The 23,234-nt window shown below is 48.1% G+C and overlaps 1 protein-coding gene and 1 long non-coding RNA gene across 6 annotated transcripts in view; one reads left to right on the forward strand and one right to left on the reverse strand.

The window, feature by feature from the left end:
* The window catches only part of TMEM39A (transmembrane protein 39A), a 25,280-nt gene continuing 2,046 nt past the window's right edge, over positions 1–23,234 (reverse strand). The window contains exons 1-9 of one of the 5 annotated variants that reach the window (XM_046943629.1): positions 20,044–20,344; positions 8,425–8,615; positions 6,675–6,897; positions 5,269–5,352; positions 3,448–3,590; positions 2,691–3,039; positions 1,688–1,875; positions 1,043–1,163; positions 1–529 (exon numbers count right to left, since the gene is read on the reverse strand). In XM_046943629.1, coding sequence (XP_046799585.1) covers positions 296–529; positions 1,043–1,163; positions 1,688–1,875; positions 2,691–3,039; positions 3,448–3,590; positions 5,269–5,352; positions 6,675–6,897; positions 8,425–8,537 — 1,455 coding nt within the window. In that variant the 5' untranslated portion in view covers positions 8,538–8,615; positions 20,044–20,344 and the 3' untranslated portion in view covers positions 1–295. Of the gene's footprint in view, positions 530–1,042; positions 1,164–1,687; positions 1,876–2,690; positions 3,040–3,447; positions 3,591–5,268; positions 5,353–6,674; positions 6,898–8,424; positions 8,616–10,568; positions 15,415–19,398; positions 19,698–19,939; positions 20,345–23,234 lie in introns of those variants that run through there. The other 4 variants (XM_040646015.2, XM_046943627.1, XM_046943632.1 and 1 more) reach the window with 4 other exon arrangements.
* LOC121106585 lies at positions 1,195–6,788 on the forward strand. The gene is made up of 2 exons (XR_005839136.2): positions 1,195–2,386; positions 3,356–6,788. It is a non-coding gene; the product is annotated as an uncharacterized LOC121106585 (long non-coding RNA).

Raw genomic sequence — 23,234 nt, forward strand, 5'->3', positions numbered from 1 at the left:
TTGCTTCACATAGATATATGTATGGGTATAGATATACGGTATATACACACTGAGCTGTTTTTTTTTTTGTATATATATATATATATATAAAATAACACCTTGTTTATAAAGCGACATTTAATTGCCACCGGTTCCCTTCCCACCCCACAAAAACAACAGTATACAAAATATAAAATATTTTAAATATTTATAAACGCCGCAAGAAAAAAAATAGAACTGTACGAAAATATTTTTTTCTGAGGTTCCCTCCCTGCCCCCTGGGAAGGGGAAAGGAAGGGGTACACGTTTGGCAGGCCTAGTGTGCCTTGAGTCCATAGTTGTTAAGTGGATAGGAATACGCCCTGCCTAATACTATCCGGTCCCGGAGGAGCTTAAATAAGACGTAGTAATTGCAGAAAAGGATGAGGGCCATGGAGAGGGTATGGTTCCACTTCTCTGAACGCAGCAGTGAATAGAGCTGGTAGCAGACCACGCTGCCTTCGATGAGAATCAGCAGGTTGAGCAGCCGTAACGGACGGTGGAAAAGGAACTGTGGAGAAACAGGTCAAAAGCGCGTGTATCATTGTTTGGGCCGTGTTAAAGCGGGGAGAGGTGCGTGCGTTATTCTGTCCAGCGCCACTGAGCTGGGCAGAGGGAATGTTTGTATTGCAGCCGCCAATGGCTGCGACGCAGGGAAAGCAGCATAAGAAAGAAGGCATGTAAAAGTCATTTTCTTTATAGAGAGGACCGGTAAAGTAACCTACAGGCCAACTGCTATGCCTTCCCATTTTACTAGATGTCCTCCAGTCCTCTTATGAATATAGTAATGTCTGATGAGCTGCATCACCACAATGAGAAAACACCGACAAGGCAGCCATTACTTCTGTCTCAACCAGACATCTGAGTAATACTGGGATGGGAAAACCCCGGCACTAAGAATAAGCCTTTTGTTTAGCACCAACAGACTGCTGGCCAGCATCAAACTGTTCTGCATGACCTGCTGCTAGATTTAAGCCTTTCCTCCCTTCCACAGCTGTGACCCAACAAGAGAAGAGATACTTGCATAAAAGCGGGCATGGGACACGTCGGAAGGCACTGCTACATTATAAGGCCCAACTGCTTTATACAGGCATCGGCTCCGCCGCACCAGTACTCCTTGTGGCCATATTGTGTTTTCTGACCAGCTGTGGGAGAAGAACATGAGAGCGTTAGCATGAGGGGAAGCAGGAGGGAGGACGCTCTCAACTCACTGAACGTGAGTTCATAGGAATGGACCGCATCTTGAAAAATACCAAGGCCTCTGTGACAAGGATGTGTCCCCACTCCCACTTGAAAAATGCAGAGGCAAGGAGCTCACAAGCTCACCAGGACTCTGCCTGGGCAACATGAATGGCTCCCCGTGCAAGAACCTAGCCCACTATGCCGGAGGGGCCACCCTTGCCCCCATGTGACTGCTCTAGCAGCCAAGAGTGTTTGTCTCTTGAGAAGAAACCAGCACTTGACTAGAGAAGCTTTTGGACAGCTTTCTAGAGCAGACGCTTCCGTTTCCTGGGAACAGAAAGATCAGAGTTGCATCTACTACCTGTGGCATTGTGAGGAGTGTAGAAGCTTCCTCAGTAGATAAGCAAGTATCAGCAGTGCTCATCCACCAGAATGTCTCATCAGCCCCTTGCTGGGCAGGCCAAGCCCTCCCCATCCCCACACTCACATATGCTGTGGAGCATTGCTGTAGGAGCCATGTTCTAGTTTCTGCCACTTGCCAAGGTGGGCAGCCGATCTGTGGAGCAGGTCACAGTACTTGGGAGGCAGCAGCTGAGTGGTGAGCATGACAAAGGCATTGATCCACACCATGATGAGGTGCTCACAAGACCAGCGCATGTCGTAGTACTGCGTGCTCTGCAAAGAGACCAGACAAGAGCTTGGCACCACTGCCACTAAGCAGAGGAGGGAATGACAAGGGACGTACTGCATGTGCATCCAGCAGACCCACACCACACATTACAGGCATGCGCTTTTGGACCAGTGATTTCAGAGGGTTACAGCTAGGAAACACTCAATGCTCCCTTCTCCTTGACCTGAAGGAGAAAGGGCAGGGGCATGATGCCGCAGCTGGTGCATTTTCTCCTCTAGCAGCAGATGACAGGAGGGTCTGCTTGCCACAGAACTGCTTCAGGAGCACCAGTTGCACCAGGACTGCTACGTGGATTGTGGAGCCCTGCCCATTTCATTACACCAACTGGAGCTCATACAAATTAGAAAAAGACAGTAAGTACAACCCCCACGCTGACAAGAGGTTCTTGAATTTAGGCTCCCAAACATTCTAGTTGACTCCTCTTTCTAACAGGCTGAACACCAAAGCCTCTGATCCAAGCACTCAAAACCCAGGACGATGTTGGATCTGAGACAGGTAACAACGAGTGCCCTTTTCTACAAAGAACACCACTATCCATCTGCCTAGGGCAGGGGGTGGGAGAAGGGGAGTTAGTAAGTGGGGTGATGGGACTAGAGGTGCATCACATTTATGGCAATACCTATCCGCCAACCAGGAGCAGTACTAGTGCACTCCGGATGCAGCCATGCTCCGCTATCCGGGCTGCCAAAGGGGAGACAGAGAAAAGGGGAATTAACCAAGAATCTGGCCCGGCAGCAATTCACACGACATTCAGAAGGAGGCGGCAGACAGGGGCACAAGAGAACCAAACAAGAGCTACCTTGACAAAACACAGTGGCAGGAAGGCCACGTAGTAGGCACTGAAGAGAGAGTTGAAGAGAACTTCCTTGATCCTGCGGTTGAAGTCTGCTTTTAGGCACTCCACTTCATTGCGGATGAGATCTGGGGAGAGGGGGCAGCTGTGGGTAGGGATAGATGTAGGATTATTGAACTGTTCTCTCAAGGATTCCCACAGGAGCGAGAGGAAATCTTTGGGTTTGACCAGGCTGCTGACAGCTGAAGCCCCATCTTCCACCATCTGATCCTGTACCAAGTAACCACAGTCCGCAGGCAGGGGCTGTGCTCTGCTGTCCTGGTGGAAGCAGCACAGAGGAACATAAACACCAAACCTGTGGGGAAAGAAGAAAGAAAGGAGGGCTGAAATGACAGACATGCCAAAATGAAGCAGGGGCCACCTTCGAGAGGGACACCACATGAAGCAAATGCCCAACTCAAAAAACTGTGCAGAAATGCTTCTTTAAATCCCACTCATGGAACAAGTGATCTCAACGGCTCAGTTGTGATCTGCAGCAAAGGCCTGTCATGCAAACAGCGTGCTGCAGGCAATTTGCTTGATAGGGTCAGGGCCCCTCCCCACATCATCCTCTAGCTACTCCTACCTCCCCTTTATTCATAAGATGAGATTTTTGTCTGTCTGTGTTTTAGATACAGATTACAGCCAACAGCTCTGGTTCCCATAGTGGCTCACCCCTAGGCAGCTATGCTCCCCCTGCCCTGAAATGACAAGGTATACTCACGGGTAGCCCAAGAAGAGAAGATTGAGAACGGAATGGCTGCGGAAGAGGTTGACTAGAGTCCAGCAGAGCACCCAGCCACAGAGGGTGAGTAGCACCAGGCGCACCATGTAGTGAATCACTGATGTTGCGCCCACCTGAGAGGCCTACAAATAGAGAAGAGATGTTCAGCGGCCCTACTGCACTGGTGCTCAAACGCAAGCGGGTGCCTCTAGAGGAAGAGCAGTGAGAGGGTGCCAGAAAGTACGCTCTAAGAGGGATGGCTGCCCTCTTCCTTCCAGAAGTAAAGGGGAAATGCCTTGATGCCATCTGTGGGAGAATCCAAAGGATTCATGAAGTTCTACGGGATGACTAAAATAGGGCCCTTAAAAAAAACTCAGAGCTGCAAAGTAAAAAAAATATTTTCACTCAAGTCGTTTAATGCTCTGATGATATTACAGCATAGCCTGAAAAGCATTTCCTCTTGCTATTTCTTTGGCAAAAATCACATTTCAGCATTCATTTTCCTAAAGAAGGAGACATCAGTGTTCTCTGTTGAGGGAAGAGAAGATGGTGCATATATGCAATCCATTAGGATTTCCACCATTCATATCTTAACAGGTATACCAGACTGCAGACTAAGGAGGAGCCATCTTCAAAAGGGCAGCAGAACAGCTTGTTCCAGTCTTCAGATGAGAGATGGCAAAGATTCTTATGGAAGGGAGTGTATAAACAGGAGGGGGAACAACTGTTTACATGAGTTGATAGTGATAGGACAAGGAGGAATGGTTTTAAACTAAGGCAGGGGAGGTTTAGGTTGGATATTAGGAGGAAGTTTTTCACTCAGAGCCTGGTGACACACTGGAACAGGTTGCCCAGTGAGGTTGTGGATGCCCCATCCCTGGAGGCATTCAAGGCCAGGCTGGATATGGCTCTGGGCAGCCTGGTCTGGTGGTTGGCGACTCTGCATATGGCAGGGGGGTTGAAACTACACGATCATTGTGGTCCTGTTCAACCCAGGCCATTCTATGATTCTATGATTCTAGCCAATGGAATGTGCATGGAAGGTTTCAAAGCAGAAATTTCAGCCTCTGGGAGGCGTTATGGAGGATGGGAACATAAATGACAATGGCACAAATCAGAGATGGAAGAACTTCTGAGATCCCACCTTCTCTGTTCACCCATTCAACAGCTCTTAACTGTTGGGAGTTTGTTTTTAAAACTAGTTGCTTAGTCTGGAGTTGTATTAACTGTTTCAGTGGAGAAGCTGCCATTTTCCTCAAAATAACCTTTATCAAACATACACTTGGCCAGATTCTGCTCTCACAAACACAGACAGGGTCTCAAAATCTAAGCTCACGTGACCAGATCCTCAGAGTTACTGAGTAACTAGGAGAGGAAGAGCAGTTCTGCCAGCTATTCCTATTTCACTTTAGTGTACTGAGATGCCCTCCTTCTGATGCTTCCCTTTGATCCCCTGTTTACTCTTCCAGTCTTAGCTAACCTATTTGCCATTCTGCTACCTGACTTGCAGTTCTGTCAGCCACTTCTCTGGCACAAGATAGTAAGCTACAGTATTGTGCCTGCACGGATACAGAACCCAGTGGGATCATTTCATCTCCTTTTAGCTGCAAAGCTACAGGGCCATCCAATAGTGCAGGACACAAGTGGTCTCAAGGATAAAAGTTCCGTGATAGCAGGGCATCCCCAAAATCTTAAGACTTTCACAGTCAGACTTCTTCTGGAGGAAGAAATGTGCCAGCTCTCCAGTTTTCTGAACTTTCTAAGGCTGTCGTGCTCTGCAATCAGTACTACAGGCAGGAGAGGGAACAGTGGGAACATTACCTCAGAGATGAGGGCCCACACCAGCCTCCGCGCCAGCATCACTGTGATGAACGCCGCCAGGTGGTAGTCAATAAGGTGGAAATTCTGAAGAAGGAAAGAGAAAAGGTCTTCACCAGGGGAAGGGACTCTGAAACCACCCATCTGGGGTGGGACTGGAAAGTGGCTGCTGAAAGCATTAGTACCTTAGACAGGCATGCCCCTAATCTCCCTATTAGAAACATGGGAGAAGGGAGGAAAACAAGTAACAGGAATGTCTCCAGAGGTAAAGGTCTTCCCCACATGAGGGTCAAAGAAAGCTCTAGGACCAGGATGCTACTGTGGAGAACAGCCCGCAAGTTCTCCTGGGAAAAGCCACCAACCATCCACGGCAAGGGCAGCCAAGCCCAGAGTCCTGCACACCAGCTCACTCTAGCCCTTCGTCTCAGAAATAGGCTGTAGTGACCACCAGCGCTCTCTGATAATCAAAGCCATGTAAGGAATGTCATCTGCACTGGCCATAGATGTGTATTAATATTGATTCTGGCTGCATCAAGTTAGCCATAGCTCTTGGAACCCTTACAATTTTTCAGTGAAGTCATCAAATGTGTTCTGGCTAGAACAGTTAGCTGATTCTGAATAGTGCTGTCTCGGCAGGAAATTTTGGGTATGTGAGAATGCTTCACTTCTGAGAATAGATGGAAGTCCATAAAATGTTTTCAGGTAGAAAAACTAAAATTGAATGTTTTTTCTTCAACGAAAGCTGTGTCCAACATTGCATAGGTGAATTTGAAACTAACAGCTGGAGAACTGGAGCACCAGCACCACCTGTCTGCACAGCTAACTGAGGAACCACTTCGTGTTTCAATGCAAGATGACCATATGAATTAAGGACCATTTCAGAAGTTAGATTTACACGGTCACGGTTTGCTGACTCACGTACAAGTCATTCAGACAGGAAAAAAAAATGAAACTAAGGAGACTGGAAGGTTTACATCAGCTGAGAATCTGACTCCCATCCCAACTCCCCTGCTGCTGACCTGTTGTGAGATACTAACAAAAACCTCCATCATCCCCCCTCTCAGGCTCTTGTTGTCTCCATTGGGAAGAGGCACCCACAGCAGGAGGCAGAAGGCTCCTGGAGACTCAACTTCATTTCAAAATGTAGTGGCTACCGAGGCCATACAAGTGCCTGCAGAAACTACCAGTGAAGAAACCCTACTTCATTGAAGAACCTCTCTCTCTCACCTTCCATGGATTTCCCCCCACCCCGTAAAACGAAGGATGACATGAGTCTGGTTGATGGGGGTGTAACTGAAGTCCCCTTCACCCCCTTATGTCAAAGGCTTGGTGAATCCTGACCAGAAGAAGCATGACAAGAAGCTGTGTAATGCCAAAGCACAAGCAATGGTATTCACTGGGGAACTCACCAGTGAGGTACAGGAAGCAGGGTGATTGTATGGGTACCACCAGACAGTCTTGTAGATGTTGATGTACTGAATGAAGAGGGCTACCAGTAGGTAGATGAAGAACAGGAATTCGAAGAGAAGGCTCCCGTCTAATGGCAGGTCAGGGATCCGGCAGTGACGTACAGGCTCTGGAGTAATCAGCGCTGTGATGGGAGGCGCAGAGAGGCTGATGGCACTACCATTCCTGAAGCAGAAAGATACCACTCACTTGGTAAACGTTATACATTATCTTCACTGTTTCCCAAGACAGGAAATGCGTAGGGTTCTGAATTTGGGACTGGGCATTGCTCGAGTAGAGATGGCATCAGTCTTGCATTCATATTACTGGCACAAGACTGGTGGTGAGCTTCATCTTCCTCTTAACGTGGACAAAACTCTTAGCCAGCATTTTCTGCAGACTACAGATAGATTGGTCTACAAGCGGTGCTGTGATGTGCTCAGCTGTATTCCAGACAAGTTGCAAAGGGAAGACTGAAAGTATAGAGTGAGGAAGAAACCTCAAGCAAAAGTCATGAAGAACTCTGTGCCACACTAAGCTCTTAAAGCTGGCTCCTTCCGCTCACCAGCAAGACATTATTACAGTAGCACCCACTTCAGCTCGGGACAGAGGCACACAGCCTCCTTCCCCAGTACTGCCAAGTGCCCACTGCCTTTCTGTGAAGAGCTTCTCTCTTAAAGAAAGTTAACTAAAAATGGAATGAAGCCACTTCCTTGAGGCTAACCTCTCAAATGTGCTCACACTTCCTTCTTTCCTATCTTTTGGATGAGGCTGCGACAACTAAAAGCTCTTGTACACAAAACTGGCAGAGAAATGTTCAGATGTACATTATGCTGTGTCTAACCTAAACCAAGATAAGTGGTGCTTCCCTAGAGCCCTGAGACGCTGACACCAAGATCTCCACAGTCACTTGTTCCTTCAAAGTCTAAGACTGAGCCATCTGTCCACCTATCAAAGCCAGAGAAGTCTTTAAAGCCACAACTAAATGGTTTAGATCTCTTTACTCTGTAAAGAGGAACCTATACGAAGTAGATCAAGGCCTCAACGTGCAGCAAACAGCTTTTCTAGTCTGCTCACTTTGGTATAGGCCCTTATAGTCTTTATGCTAAATGCTGAGCCCTAAATGCTATGCAAGTTCCTTTTTCCACCTCCAGCTTCCCCAGAAAATGGAGATGAGCTTTGCAAACTGTGAGAATTGGTTTTATGTGGGTCCAAGCAGTGCTAAAACAATAGACATCCTCCTGCCTTTTCTTTCTGTCAGGTAGCAGAGGGGCTCACAGCTGTACTCTGATGTGTCACCGTAATTTCCCACAGCATTGCAGGCAGCCTAGTAATAGAGGCAAGGATTCATAATCTGCTGGGATTCACTCCTCTGCAAACTGCTGCAGGAAAGACAAAATGAATACTGTGTGATTGCAACCCAGCTTCTACAAGCCTCCCCACGGGGCAGATTTTAGTGTGCAGAGAGAAGTACTGCGGAGGGGAACATGCCACAGCAGAGCTGGGAAGAGAAACTGGAAGAGGCTTCTAATGCAGGGCATGTTTCTTCTCGAGTGGGCACTGCCGGGCCTACTCTCACCTAATGCCACATAGAGGATTCCATCTCCCAGTTCCTTGTCTGAACCACTGAGCAGAGTTCAGAGCAGACACGAGTTGAAGCTTTTATTGCTATCCTAACCACAAATGTCTCAACAATCCTACCTTTGCCCTCACCTGTTTCTCAAACCAGTACCGTTTCCACAGCTCCCACCAACCAGAGTCTGGAGAGAAGGCAAAGCTGAACGGCTTAGCTGCTGCCGGCTGGGTCCCCTCCTTCCACCGGGCATGACCAGGAACCAGTCCACTTCCAGTGCCTCCAGCAGGCTGTGCCCAGAGACCCAGACGATCCTGAAGCCTTCCCAGGTCTGCAAAAGAGGCAGAAACATCATTTAGGCAACAAACTACAGCTAAACTGCTTCACAACCCCAAATACATGAATTCATGCACATGAAGCCACTCTCACACAGAGAGGTAAAGCAGGGACACCCATCACCACCCTAAAAGATTGCGTGACTTCAACGGTACTGGGTCAGTGTCTGCCTGCATACAAAGAACAGAATCCACCAGTGCTGTGTCTTTAAAAATGGTCAGCTTACGTTATCCACCAATGACGTGCAGCAGTTCTTCTTGGCTGGGAAGCTCCCACTGAGCACCTCTAGTGCTGGAGACAGCACAACCACATGCCCTATTTCAAAAGCAGATAAGGAAAGAACCCTCTTTCTGTTCTGGTGCGAGGAGCTCTTGGAGCTTTGCAGGTCTTTTTGAACACCAGCGCATCACTTGATAGCGTCTGATGCTGGTATGTAATTTGGACCCCCTCTGCTAGAGCTCAAAACAGACAGCTTTAATTGGTGTCCATGAAGGTTTAGCAAAGCAGTTAATTGCATGGTTCAGTTCCCTTTTGTGCTAAGAAAGCCTGACTGACACGATAGTAGGAGGCCCATTTATAAAGGGTTCCAGCAAAATGGGCACACTTCAAGTGCATGGATAGGCAACTGCACAGCCCAGCCCTAAAAAATAATACATTAAAACATAAGTTTATAAATATTTATTTCAAATGACATTTAAGTGAATTGGTTCCTTAAAATGAACTACCACGAGAGAGGTTAGGAACTCAGTATCAGTAATGAAGATGGATTCTCTGGCAAAGACTTTATCAATTCCCATATCATTTTGCTTTCATTTCATTGACCTTATCCAAGACTACAAGGATTTCAGCAGTCAGGGAAGTTTCTGGTGGCTGTCAGACTGATGGATTAAACTGGAGTGCAAACCCCAGAAGCCATTCCTAATGAGCATACTGTGCACAGAAATGTGACCTTGAGAGAGCATCTTACAGAAGCGTGTCTGCATTTCTGGACACCGCTCGGGTGCCCTACTGGCAAAACATCATAGCCAGAACCAACCCAGAACCCAAGAAAAACACTCCCACTTTCTGGGGAGCTCTCAACCTGGCTCTGAAATTTACGGGTGGAACCCATTATCTGTGTCTAATTCAGTTAGCACCTCCTTCAAAATCTTGAGAAATCAGAGCTGGCAGAAACGCTGCAAGTTTGCTGAATGAGTCACATCACTGTCACCACGAACACAGAACGACTCCAAAAAGGAATAAAAATATATTTGAGGGCGGTGGGTTTTGTTGGTTTTTTTTTTTCCCCTTCTTCCCATTTGGTTTTCAAGTTTCTCAGGCTTCATCTCTACTCCAACAGCCAACTCCAAGTTCCATCAAAAACGAGGTGTTTTTACAGATGAACGTTCTGCACATTCCCACATGAAGGTCACTTAAAGTAAAACAGATTGTGGAGGAAAAAGGACGGTGTTGTGAAATCGCAAGAAAGGAGAGAGTAAACGCCAGACACTTCAGGTTTGGAAGAAAATAATGCATTTTGGCAGACATCAGAACTCTTATTCTAATTCCTGCGACAACACAACAGAGAACAGAGTCCTTCTTTCCCTTTCTAGACAATACCTGAAAGCTCACAACCTTCTCTGGGATGTTCTAGAGTTCTATTTGAGAATACCTGCATTTCAGGCATTAAAAAACAGATGAAAAAACCCGAAGCCCCACAACCCTAAAAGGGGTAACTTTCAAAACCTCTTTAAGCCAAATTAAACTATTATAGGCACTGTGGGAGCTAAAACAATCGTTCTAACCCAACCTGCACACTATTTATCAGTGGATGCAATGTGCATAAGTTCATGTTCTAATCGGAGCCGTTAACTTAGTGGAGGGTATTTTATGCCACGTTCAATAATCTGTGCACATAATTTACCACCTGTCATTCATACACTCCCATGAGTATGCTTCATGTGCTTACCAACAGAGATGCTTGGACACCGCATGATCACAATCCCACCCTTTGGCTTTGCAAACCATGAGAATGCTGGTTCCCACCAGTAGAAAGGAATGCCTGCAGAAAAGAGCCCTCCTGATGTCGGTGCACTGCATTCTAAACTCACCTGAATAATCCCCTTCATGGCGATTCGTTAACATACAGACTGGACTAACGTATAAAAGCAGTTCCTCAAGCCACGCTTTCCACAGCTTGGCTTCACCAGAACCCAGTCAACTTAGGAAGGGGTCCGTTAGAGCAAAATCTGCCCCACACACCTTCCTTCTTGGTTTCTGTTTGTAGAACTAGTCAGACCAAACCAAAGCTCCCCAGAGCAAGTTAAACTAAGTGTTGAAATCAGTTTGACTCTACACCTGCGTTTCTGGCTTTGAACCAATCCACAGCCCTTTTCTATAGTATTCAGTTATTCAATTAAGAGATTATTCTGCTGTGAAAAAGATGCTAAGAAAAGAGAAGAAAGAGAAGTGCCCGTGACCTTTACTCCACCAGGTAAGATTCTTGCGTGCACCAAAGTCATTAGGAGTTTTCATAAAGAGCCCACGCAGCAAGCCAGCAGTCCTTCCAGGCTCCTGTCTCTTGTTTGTAGAGCCCCCGCTCCATGCAGTTGCCCATCAGTGCTCATTTCATACAGCCTCAGGCGGAAAGTGAACAATGGTAGATAAAAGCTTTTCCTGAAAAGACCTTTCAGTCCATTAGTTTGATTCCACACGGTTCTTCCCAGTTGACCTGTGATTTCCCTTCAAACATCGTGCCTCTGTAGTGCCTTCACCTCCAGCATTCCCAGATCAGAAATTGCCCCGGTCCCGAGATCCCCTGCTCTCCAAGGCAAGTATGGGCATCCCAAAATGCACCCAGAAGATTTGGGGGATCAGCTACAGAGCAGCGGTCCTGAAAATGCATATGGAGAGCTGTGATGGCTCTCTTCAGGACAGAGATGAAGCCTTCATCTGTGACATGGTTAACAGAAGAGCCAGGAACATAAGGCACCAGCCCTTCCAGTTTCTGATTTGTGCTTTTAGGACTACAGACAGCACGTGGACATTTCACTTCTCTCCATCAACTACCATCTATCTCGATGAGGTAGGACAGAGATGGGCAGGAACCACTGCCATGAGCAAGACCTGAGGGATGAATTGCTCAGCAGACCAACTACCCACCAGCTGGGAGGTGAGTAAGTCCATGCCCTTCCTGCTCCCCAGGGGCCATCCCTAAGCATGGTATTGCTGCATCAGCAGCTGTCTGAACAACACTTAGAGGGGACAGCTCAGAAGAGAGTCAGTGACTCATCAGAATGAAAAAACTGCCTGGCTCCTCATCTCTTTGCTGAAAACATTATAATGCTTAGCCAGTTATTTTGATAGCGTTAATGCTTTTTAATTGGAGAAAACTCCCAGCTTCCAATCCCCTCTGGAACCTTGCTGCACCAAGGCCTGAGAACTGTCAGAGCTCCGAGAACACTCAAGAGGCTCCTTGGCTCCGCAAGTCCCACAGGCAGATGCTCGCAAGAGCAGAGAGAGAAACATGGCCACCCTCATTTGAAGTGACGCAGCCTGAAAGACCGCAGGTCTCTCATTGCAGATCTCCACCTTGATCAGAGAGGCTTATTCCTGCCTAATAAGCACGTGACACCTTGGGGTGAAGCAACACATCACCATCAGCGAGGATGCCATTCAACATCACTGCTGCAGCTCCCTCGCCATGCCAGTTGGTGCTGCACATCACCAGCTCCTGCACCCAGGTGTCTGGTTATCGCTCCCCACCCTGCAGCATGCCAGCTTCTCCTTTGCTGTTCTTCAGGGGCACCTATCCTGGGAGCAAACCCGAAGGACAGCTCGAATGAGTTGCGAGGCTCCAGCTTCCAGGCCACAGAGGCAAAGGGCCGTGTAAGATGGCCCTTCTTGGCTCAGCCCAGCCTGAGCTTAAGACCTATAAATGTGGAGGATAGCAGTGGCTGATGCCCACAGGTGTCAACAACTCCTTGTGTCCCAGACAGTGGCTTATTTATACAAGCTCGTTCACGAGGCTGCAAAGACAGCTGCTAGCCTGTGGTGAAAGCATTTCTGACAGGACAGGAAGAGGAAAACAGGATAGGATCCTCTAACTGTTGGGACTGAATATGTACTGTAACAACCCTGACTTTCAGCTAGAAGACAACTAGCTCTTTCTACTTATTTCCCTGTCTCTCCAGCCGGTCTCCAAAACCGAAACAACCCACGTGAAAAAGGTCTCCTACGTTATGGAGATCCCTGCTTCAAGTCACTGCGCCTGGTCAACCTAACCCCAAAACCTGCATTTGTCCCACAAGCCCATTGTCTTTGCAAGTTAGCAGTAAATTCACATTACATTTAAGTTTCCTTTGGAACTGCCACGAGTCCTAGTTACTGTGGCTCATTCTTACTTCCCTTCAACGTGAGCGTTTTACTTTTTTTTTTTTTTTTTTTTTTGCTTTTAATAAAAACATTTTTACAGATGGAAAAACTTCAGACACAGAGCTGGCAACCGATTCACCCAACGCAGTGCAAATAGTACACACACGTCTATCATGAGCAGAGCCTAGGAGCGGTGACGCCTGCGCCTCCATCACGAGGCCGCCTTGCTGGCAGCATCACATCTGCCAAGCCGAAAACCAGGATGCTACGAAACTTCTGCTGAAACGCCAACCAGGTTCGGGCATGAAAGAGCATTCGGTCGCTGCAACGTTTTCAGGAGGAAATAGCTGATAGGTTATCAGGTGGAAAGCCAAATATTTGGCTCGCGCAGAGGTCCCCCAGCGCTGAGCAAACAGAACCTTTCAACTGGGGCTGGTCGGGAAGGCACACACCTGCCAGCTGGCCCTGAGCAGGGAGGCCAAACCGGTTAGGGGCAAGGTCTCCCAAGTCAGCACATTTTCCACAGCTTCACACTGCAGCCAGTTTGCAGGAGAAGCAGGTTAAGGAGGAGGCTCAGTGCAGACAGATGCAGAAAGCCCCCTAAGAGCGGAAGCGAAGGCTGGGCTCTGGATGCTGCAAGCTGGCCCAGAGCAGGACAAGGGAAATTTAAGTTGAAGGAGGGAAGATTTAGGTTGGATATCTGGGGAAGTTCTTTACCAAGAGAGTGGTGAGGTGCTGGCACAGGCTGCACAGAGAGGCTGTGGATGCCCCGTCCCTGGAGGTGTTCAAGGCCAGGTTGGATGGGGCCCTGGGCAGCCTGGTCTACTATTAGATATGGAGGTTGGCGGCCCTGCCTGTGGCAGGGGGGTTGGAGATTCACAATCCTTGAGGTCCCTTCCAACCTGGGCCATTCTGTGAGTGTGTGAATCATCGCCGTCAGGTGAAGCACTGTCAGGTTCATTTCTGCTTGGTGAGTAAGAGCCAGGAACCACCTTTGCAATACAACCAACCGGCATGAGGAAGTTACCGTGAGCTTTTCTGATACTGCACAGCTTCAGCTGAAGAGGATGAAGAGATCCACCACTCAGTCCTCTACACACCTGTCAGAAATGATTGCTAAAAGCAGCAAAAGAAATATATATATATATACATATACATATATATATATATATATATCAAGATTCCACAAACTGCATTCATACTATAGGACAGATTTCAGGCATGCTCACTGAGGCAGGTTGACAGAAAGACAAGGTGAGGGCAGCACTTGCCATCTGTAGCTGTCACAGTTCTTCACACACCCACTGACAAAAGGAATGAAAAGTTCTCCAGGAAAAGCCTATCCAGGTTGGAGTGGGTGCAGTAAGTGTTGTTTAGTTCATTCTGCAGATGTGCTCCTCAAGGATGGGAAACAGATAAAATTGTCTGAGACAATGAAAAAGCAACTTCTAAAACTGGGGAAGGATTTCCAACCAAAACCCTCCCCTCGAATTCCTTACTTTAGGGGCGCACAGGAGACAGAGCCCTCTGTCAGATGCTGCTGCGCACCATGGCAGCAGACTGTAGGCAGCTCCTCCTCATGTCATTCCCTTCTCCTCTTCTATAGGGCATTCTTCAGGTAGCTCTTTTGCCTCAGCTTTGCCATTCTAGCAACTGCAAGGGATTGCTCTACGCTTTGCAGAAAGCTCAGAGACTCACAAGTGCTCTGGGCAGCCTGGTCTGGTGGTTGGTGACCCTGCACATAGCAGGGGGGTTGAAACTACATGATCGTTATGGTCCTTTTCAACCCTGGCCATTCTATGATGCAGAATACAGATGAACTCAAGTCCTTGTGAGCTGGAAGCAATAAGATGCAGATGCTAGGCACTGTCAATGAACTGCTGGCTACCAGAGTGCAAGAACAAAGCCGCCATTCGTGAGGTAATAAAATAACACCTCATAACCATGCAATTACACTGTGCAATTAGGTGTTGCAGGATGTCACTGCAAACAGCTTAGTAAGACTTTAATGAACAACTATAATGATCTTATGAATGAAGACAAGTGAAATAATGTTCAAAACAAACAACAGCAAAAAAATAATAATTAAAAAAAACCCCAACCCATCAACATATGGTCCTTGAGGGCCAATCTGCTACCCGTGGCCAATAAGGTACTTCTCAGTGAGACAATGGTATCACACAGTTCACAAGATGTTAACATTTTCTTTGGCCTCCTCCGTTGTATACAGCAATAATCGCTGCCAAATACTGGATTTTGGAATAAAGAAAGCATTTGCTTGTTCTTGTATGAAAACAGGACAGAATGGCAAAGTTGATATTTTCCAGCACCAGCAGGAAACACAGTCCTGACTAGTTGGATCATTGTTATTTTGGTCCCGCAGCTCCCATGCTTCTAAATCATATGGGAAAAAGGAGAGGAACTCTCATCTCGTACAGTGCAAGAGATTCGCACTGAAGAGCCGGCAGGATTTACTAAGCTAGACATACGTTTCTTAAAGACAACTTGCACTGTTATATGAAAGCCCTCGAGTTTGAGCTTCAGATCCAAAATAGGCTTTGGATACGTAACTTCACAAGCTTTAAGCTCCGATTCCACAAGGCTATTGCAAATAGAAACAAAAGTTCACTTTAGAAATCAATTTTCTTCACTCTTCGCCGTAAGATAAATTGACTACCAGGAGGTCAGAGGGCTCACCAGGTATCCAGGCACTTCTTGCGTGTCACTGATGTGGAGCTAGGTTGACATATGGCCAGCTTTCAGACTGGCTAACACACAAAAAAGGAATCCTTCTGCCTCAAGAACCCACCTTTTAGTTCTCAGCCAAACAGGTCACCAAGTATGCACTTTCTTCTCCCTTCCTCAACACATACATCTGGACTAGTGGCACAAGTACCCGACTGCAAGCCAGCAACCCTTTGCTTTTTAGTCTCTCCTCTTCCACTGACTCGCGGGGAAGTTGTTTTACTGATTCAGGCCTCAACTTCCTTATCTCGAAAGGGATAAACAGTTGGACAAAGTATTTCTCCTCCTGGGGGTTCTCTGTATGTAGTAGTGAATATTTTTATAGTATTATTCTAGTGCTTTAGACGAGCTTTTTTTAAAAACAAACAGAAGCAGCTTTCCTGCTGGTTTTGCTTCTCTGCCAACCTCTATGTTTAATTTAATGGAGACCAGCCACGATGACAAACCATGGGGAGTCACTAGGATTTTTCTATTTTGTCCTCACACAGCTAAAAATAAGGCAGGCATCTGCTATCTGCAGCAGTGAGTCTGAAGACGTGGAGTACAAGCAGCACTCTGCAAAGTCGTTCCATGTTTTTGTCCTAACAGCATCGAATGTAACTTCTACTGGTACTACGTACGCACAGGTGTGCATCCCCACACCCCATCAAAACGGATCCAGCAGATTCTGCAGAGGGTCTGACTTCTCCCTGCATTTCTTGAGCCTTTCTCCAAGTCCTCGGACTGGAATTCCAATCAGAAGGTCTCGGTGCAATGACAGCTTGCACGTCCCTGACACTGTGGAAAAGTGGAATTCTAAAGAAGCTGTAATTTGCACATGTCATAAACCTGCATTAAAACACAAAACACATGAGAATACACCAACTATCCTCTGTTTCCATCTTAAATAACACGCAGAGGCAATATTTTATCCATTTCACGTGGCCTGGTCATGCAATGTCTCCACCAAACAATAAGGATCTCAATTCCATTCCTACTACTCTGGTAGGCAGCACTCAGAACCTCATATGAGCACAAGCAGAGCAGGAAATGCAGGAGAACACATTAACCCCTGGTATGATTAATTACACCAGGATCAGTTTAGCGGTCTGAATTTGCATGAAGGCTCTGCATTTTGGGCCACAGAAGTCTACTGATGATGCTGCTTCAAACAGAACACCTCAGACCAGCCAGCACACATGGATGTTGCTGCACCGTGGTCGCCAGCCCAGCTTTTCTAACTCGGTTGCACAACGCTCACTTCCCACCAGAAGTCATGTTTTCTGCTTGCAACATGTTCCGTCCAAGTCAAAAAAAGGTTGGAAATGACTCTCAAGTGAATGTACCTCACGAAGAATGGCAGGAAATCTTCCGGGAGAGTTTGCGACAGCTCGCGAATGATTCAGCCAAGTCACACAGAGGTTTACCTCTAATTTTAAAACCACCACCTGCTAAAAGCTCTGCCTCTTATCTAATTGTGGTACAGCTAAAAAAAAAAATGAACTGAAGTTTCCATCACCACAAGAGACCTGTTGTGGTTAGGAGAACAAAGAAGAGGAGAGCGCTGACTTCGTGACACCGCCTCTCCCTGCCATAGACCAAACTCCGCAGGCAGGGAGCAGGGCACGGCGGCAGCAGAGAAGGATCACTGCAAGAAGAGGAAGGCTGATGGCCATGATGTCATATCTTACTTACGGTTTCTTGTGCTTAAGCCAGCAGAGCAACACTGACGCTAAACTGTACCAGGTCTGCGGCTGAATGGCAACGCAAGAAGAATGTGAATCATAGAACAGAATCAAGGAGTCATAGGATGGCCTGGGTTGAAAAGGACCACAATGATCATGGAGTTTCAACCCTCCTGCTGTGTGCAGGAGGGACATGTGAGGACCCACAATTTTGTAATGGACAAACATAACAATGGTTGAAAATCAATAGTATTTCTAAATCTAGAGGTTTTATTAGTAAATGAATTCAACTAACTTTCCAAACAGAGTTGGTCAAGTGCCTCTTTGCATCGATAAAACGCCTTTTATATACATCCAGAGCATGAATGCAACTCCTATCTTCGTGTTCATACACTAAAACAAAACTGATCTGTGTACTTGTCATGTAACTGCCAGGATGAGGAAAAAAACCCAAACAAGCAAACTAAGAAGACTACAGAAAACCTTTCTCCATGATTTCATTACACCGAGGCACGGGGAAAGCTCTGAGACTGAGGAGTTGTATGGTCTCAGATTTAGCACCATCCTGCTGCTCTGCCCTACACACCCACCTTTAGGATCTGCAACCCTACAGCTGTATGGACTGCCTGACCGGCTTCTGAGCACTCACAGGAACTGGAAGGCACCTGAACAACCATTTCTAGCACACATGCTCTTGCTCTATTTTCAAACATCCACATTTGATGCCCGTGAAAGAAAAATGTTACGTTTATGACATGCAGAATTTGCAGTGCAGACATTTTCAAAGGAAGATTTGCATTCAGTAGTGCCTGATACCAAACACAGCTGAATGTTTTTCTTCCCCTCGAATACTACGTATATAATTTAATTCCGTCTCTGTAAATTTCAGACCAAAAGGCAGTGGCTGAAGCAGGCACAGACAAAAAAAAGTGATTAGGCCTGTCTGGTACTGAATAATACATACAAGTATAACCATATTAGTGACGCACAATATTGCTAATATAGACAGGTCACCACAATGAAAATAGCTCTATCTCCTTGGCTACCACAGGATGCCATTACTGCCCCTGTAAAAAGTATTCCTTTATTTGGAAAGGTGCTAAACTGTACTTCTCAATGAGTTCTGAAAATTATTTGTTTTCTTACAAGCAGAAATGAAACATTCCCTACAGAAGAAGGAAGCTGAACCATCCACCGTACAGTCAGAATGACTGACACGCAAAGCAAAAAATGTAAGGAAAAAGATGGAAAATGCTTGCCTTTTTAGCATCATCATCAATGATCTGGATGGCTCGGGCTGAGACAGCATGGAGGCCTTTATTATCAGGAGTGTGGATATTCAGACCTTCCAAAAACCAGGGCACGAGTGCCTGCAGGTGGGCAGGTCTGCCAAGAGACAGCCAGGAAACGAGCCCACGCACAGGGGGAGGTACACAGGCACTGCTCCGTGGCCTTAAAATTAGGAGTGCACATCACAGTGTAACAGCTAACTGGCCAACATATCACACGATCCCTCCAAACAAATACGATCCGGGTGGCATTCCCACGCTACGTGCTGGTTTGTGCTGTGAAACAACAACCAGACAGCTGAGAACAGAAACAAAGAGTGGCTGCGTCCACGCCTGAAGAAGTTCCTGTCTGAGAAGGGACATGGGGAGGCTTCAGCACAGTTCCCAAAAGGGCTGGCGCTGCCTGGTCGCTACTCTGGCATTGGTAGAGCCGGGTTTTATCAGCAGAGCACCCTTGAGGAAGCCAAGCGCCCAGCTGGGTGAGCTTGCACTCCTGGGAGAAGAAATAAGGGTCAGAAACAAAGCAAGCCAGCAGTAGCGGTGTCAGGAGGTGAGTAAAGGTGCAGAGTGGGTTAAATAGAGGGCCGGTGTCCCTCTCTGCTCTCAACAACCCAGTGAAACAGCTGAGCCCTTTTGCTCCCATGCTGGCCACGGCTGGTCACCTCATCTTTTCTGACTGCAAGCAGTAGTTAGCAGACCTGAGCTGGCTACAGAGCAGATGCCTCACCTCTGAACGCCGTACAACTCCCCGCTCTGAGCACAGACATCTTCTTCCTTCCCTTACAGCCATTACGGGCACCGGGGTCCTGTTATCCCCCTCGAAAAGCACGCACAAGAGTGACCGGACTCTGCAAACAAAGCTGCCTGTGTGCCAGCTAGCATTCACGCAGCAAAGCGACCCCGGCACAGAGAGAGAGCCGCCCCTACGGCGAGGCCTAACCCTGTGCTGCATCATGGAGGCTGCCGCGCTCCCTCCGCGGTGCTCACAGCCAGCCCCGGCACTCGGGGCCCCGCCGCCGCATCCCCGAGCCCCGCGGGGCCGTCCCGGCTCTGTCACACCGTCGCAGAGCCCGTCCCTTCGGCCCAGTGCCGAGAGCCCGGAGCAGACCCCCCCCGCGGCCCCCACGCACGCTTCCACGCGTCGGATCCCCGTCCGTCGGCCGCGAAGCGCCCGGCTCCCCCAACACGCCCAGACACGTTGTGTGAGCCCGAACGCGCGGCTCGGGCACGAAGCCGCGTCTAAAAACGCGGAGCTCGGGACGCGGTACCTCACGTTTTCCAGAGGAACGACGCGGAACACCGATACCCGCCCGCAGACCCGCTGAGGGAGCCGGGCGCCTCCGCGGCACGGGACGGACGGGGCGATACTCACACATCCACGCGCCGCTCGGACATCGGCCGGCAGCGGGCTCCCTCCCGAGGGCAGCGCTGCCCCGGGCCGCCGGGTGGGACGGGGCGGCGGAGCGGGCTCCCCGCGGATCGCTCCTCCTGCCGCCGGGCGGACCCACCTGGCGGCCGCCGCTGCCCGGAGCCCCGCGGCGGGGCGGGGGCGGGCGGCCGCAACCCCCCGGGAACGGGAGGAAAAGGAGGCGGGCGGCACGGGCTCGGCACCCCGGCGCGGCCCTGCGCAGCTGCCCGGGAGACGTGGCAGTGAGGGCTGATGCTCTCATCACAGGGCGACAGGCGGCGGCGGCAGCAGCCACCGCGGCGGCCGAGGGAGCGGCCGGCCCAGGGAGGGCAGCGCCCGCGGGGCGGGGCGGCAGCGCCTCGCCGCCATCTTGGTGGTGGCAGCGGGAGAGGGGAGAAGGCGGGGGTTGGGAGGGGGCGAAGGAGGAAGAAACAAATTCAGAGACAACGAACGAAGTGAAGGGAATCGCTCAGCACCTCACACATGCAGAACAACGCCCAGGCAGCCTCACAACAGCAGGCACGCTGGAAGCCGAAGAGCCCACCCTTCTGTGTGTAACCCAGTTGTTATCTGTGAGCAGGGCACGACAGGAGCGCCCCTTGTCCTGAGGCCTCCCCTTACAGCCAAGTAGGTTGCACAGGAAAGCGTCCAGATGGGTCTTGAATATCTCCAAAGGAGACTCCACCACTCCTATGGGCAGCCCGCCCCAGTGCTGTGTCACCTTCAAAGTAAAGTGCTCCCTCATGTTTGTACGGAACTTCCTGTGTTGCAGTTTCTGCCCGTTCCTCCTTGCCCTGCTGCTGGTAACACTGAAAAGAGCTTGGCCTCACCCCTTCGATTCCCACATTTTAGATATTTATAAACAGTGATAAGATCCCCTCTCAGCCTTCTCCAGGCTGAAGAGTCCCAGGTCTCTCAGCCTTTCCCTGTACAGAAGATGCTCCAGGCCACTCGTTATCTTTGTGGCCTGCCACTCTAGGAGATCCCTGCCTTTCTTAAACTGGGGAGCCCAGAACCGGACACAGTACTCCAGCTGTGGCCTCACCAGGACAGAGTAGAGTGGGAGGATCACCTCCCTTGACCTGCTGGCCACCCCAGGAGTCCCGGGCCACCTGAGCATGACAGACTCAGTGAGGAACAGTAGGGAAGCGACATTGGGAATTATTTGCAATAGCCACCAAGTGGTGGCAAACACTCAAAGGCTGATTGACACAAAAGCAACCAAAGAGTATTCTTGAGCAGCATTCAGCTGTATGGCACCGTAGGGCAAGGTTTGATGGGGGCGAATTTCTTCTCGGAAATGTCAGTGTAAGTCTAGGTACATGCAGAAGGATCTTAGAGCTACTGTTCATTGTGACTCAAAAAATGATGGATGTTTTCAGGTTCTCATACCCTCTCCCCCCTCTCCAGCATATTACGTATTAATGGTTATGGGTACGCATCAATACAGAATTCAATGAAATGGCATGGAAGCTCTCGTGCTTTGTCTTTCTCTTTCCTAGTTCTGCATGAAAACAGTATGAGCCTGGGACAATTGCAGAGTAAGAATTTATTCCCATCAACCCTTGGTAACTGTGTTTCAGAATTCCCTTTCTTTTATCTACCAAAGTCTTTGCAGCCATTCCATAGCTGGACACATCATCGAGAACTGTCAACATTTGGGTCTGTGTTCTCCTCGTGTTTGAAAGGAAGCTGTAACCCAGATGGAGTTACGGCAGCTAGCAATTAGGACCGAGGAATGGCTCAGGCAGAACATGAAAGACGACATCATCCCTCTTATATTTTGTGAAAACCCCTCTCGTCAGTTTTAACTGACCTTTGCATGGGACTTTATCACAGATTGTGTCAGTGAGGAGCCCAAAGGCAGAAACCCACGTTTAAAAAGATCATTCCTCTCTCATTAAAAGGGCCTACTTGCTAAGTGATTACTATAAGTACAATTCAATGCTACAGGGACTTCTATAAAATACATAGAAGGACTATTCCACCACTTTCCTCACTGGCCAAAACAATAACAAGTGGTATAAAATCCAGACTTTATATACTCTCAGCCAGTTAAACACAGGATTTAGCCTATCTTTACCTCTGTTCCTATTTTCTCCTAACTCTCATTTGCCTTCTGATATTTCAGGCATTGCCCTTTTTATCTCTTTCTCACTTCTGCCATGTTTTGCACCTGTTTTCTACTGACCCTTAGAAGACAGAAACTACTTGTCAACCACTCTCCCTCCTGTTTCAAATCCCTTTCCATTTTCACTGATTTAACTCCTTTTGTTTTTCATTTTACGATGCAACCCCTTACCTTTTTGCTCCAGGTCTATTGCCTCGCAATCTGTGGAACATAACTGGATGTGACCCTGAAGAATCATGTAAATTTGCCACAGGATATAGCTGTCATTTAATTCAAAACATCAAAGCCTACCGTGGACAAAGCAATGACATAACTGCTGTCTTCTGTAGACATACCCAGATGAGGCTGGGTATCACTAACAACGTATCTGTAGCAACAGAAGTTCGGTGTGAACCAGTTGCTTGAATGTCCGCCAGTTGCTGGGATGACTTCTGAAGCCAATTCTAAACTCCTTGCTACTGTTACCACACTGCTATCAGCACCAGAATCATTTTAAAGTTAGCTCTGGTTCGTCTGCTTGTACCACTGTGACAGTAAAGCCTTGGCCAGGACATATTTCCACTGAAGTAATCTTTTGCTGTCAAACATAGGGAAGATAGTGTGTGCTAGGATTTAGCTCGGAGGTTTAAAATAGGTTGCAGCTGATTAAGATACAGTAAAAACAGGAACAGAGAACTCTGAATTTAACACAACAGTGTTAAGACTTCTAGTGTCACGGACATTGCAAGCTGCTGATGTCTAAATGCTTGAGATGAAAATTCTTCAGATAACTCTGACAAACACTGACTGGGTTTTGTGGGCAAAACACTGCCTGGGAACTCATATATTTGTTCCAAAGTTTCCTTTGTAGGACAGCTGTATGCAAAAGGTTACTACTGCTGCTCACTACAGCCACACTGTACAAGGCAAATAGCTTTCCTTCCAAGGACTTATCAGGCAGAAGGGTTTGTTTTAAAACGGTGAGATCCAAGAATAGCGGCAAAAAATGAAGGCTGCTTTCACACATTCTACAAGGAAGAAAGTC

Source organism: Gallus gallus, chromosome 1 (genome assembly GCF_016699485.2).
Source record: "Gallus gallus isolate bGalGal1 chromosome 1, bGalGal1.mat.broiler.GRCg7b, whole genome shotgun sequence".
NCBI lineage: Eukaryota > Metazoa > Chordata > Aves > Galliformes > Phasianidae > Gallus > Gallus gallus.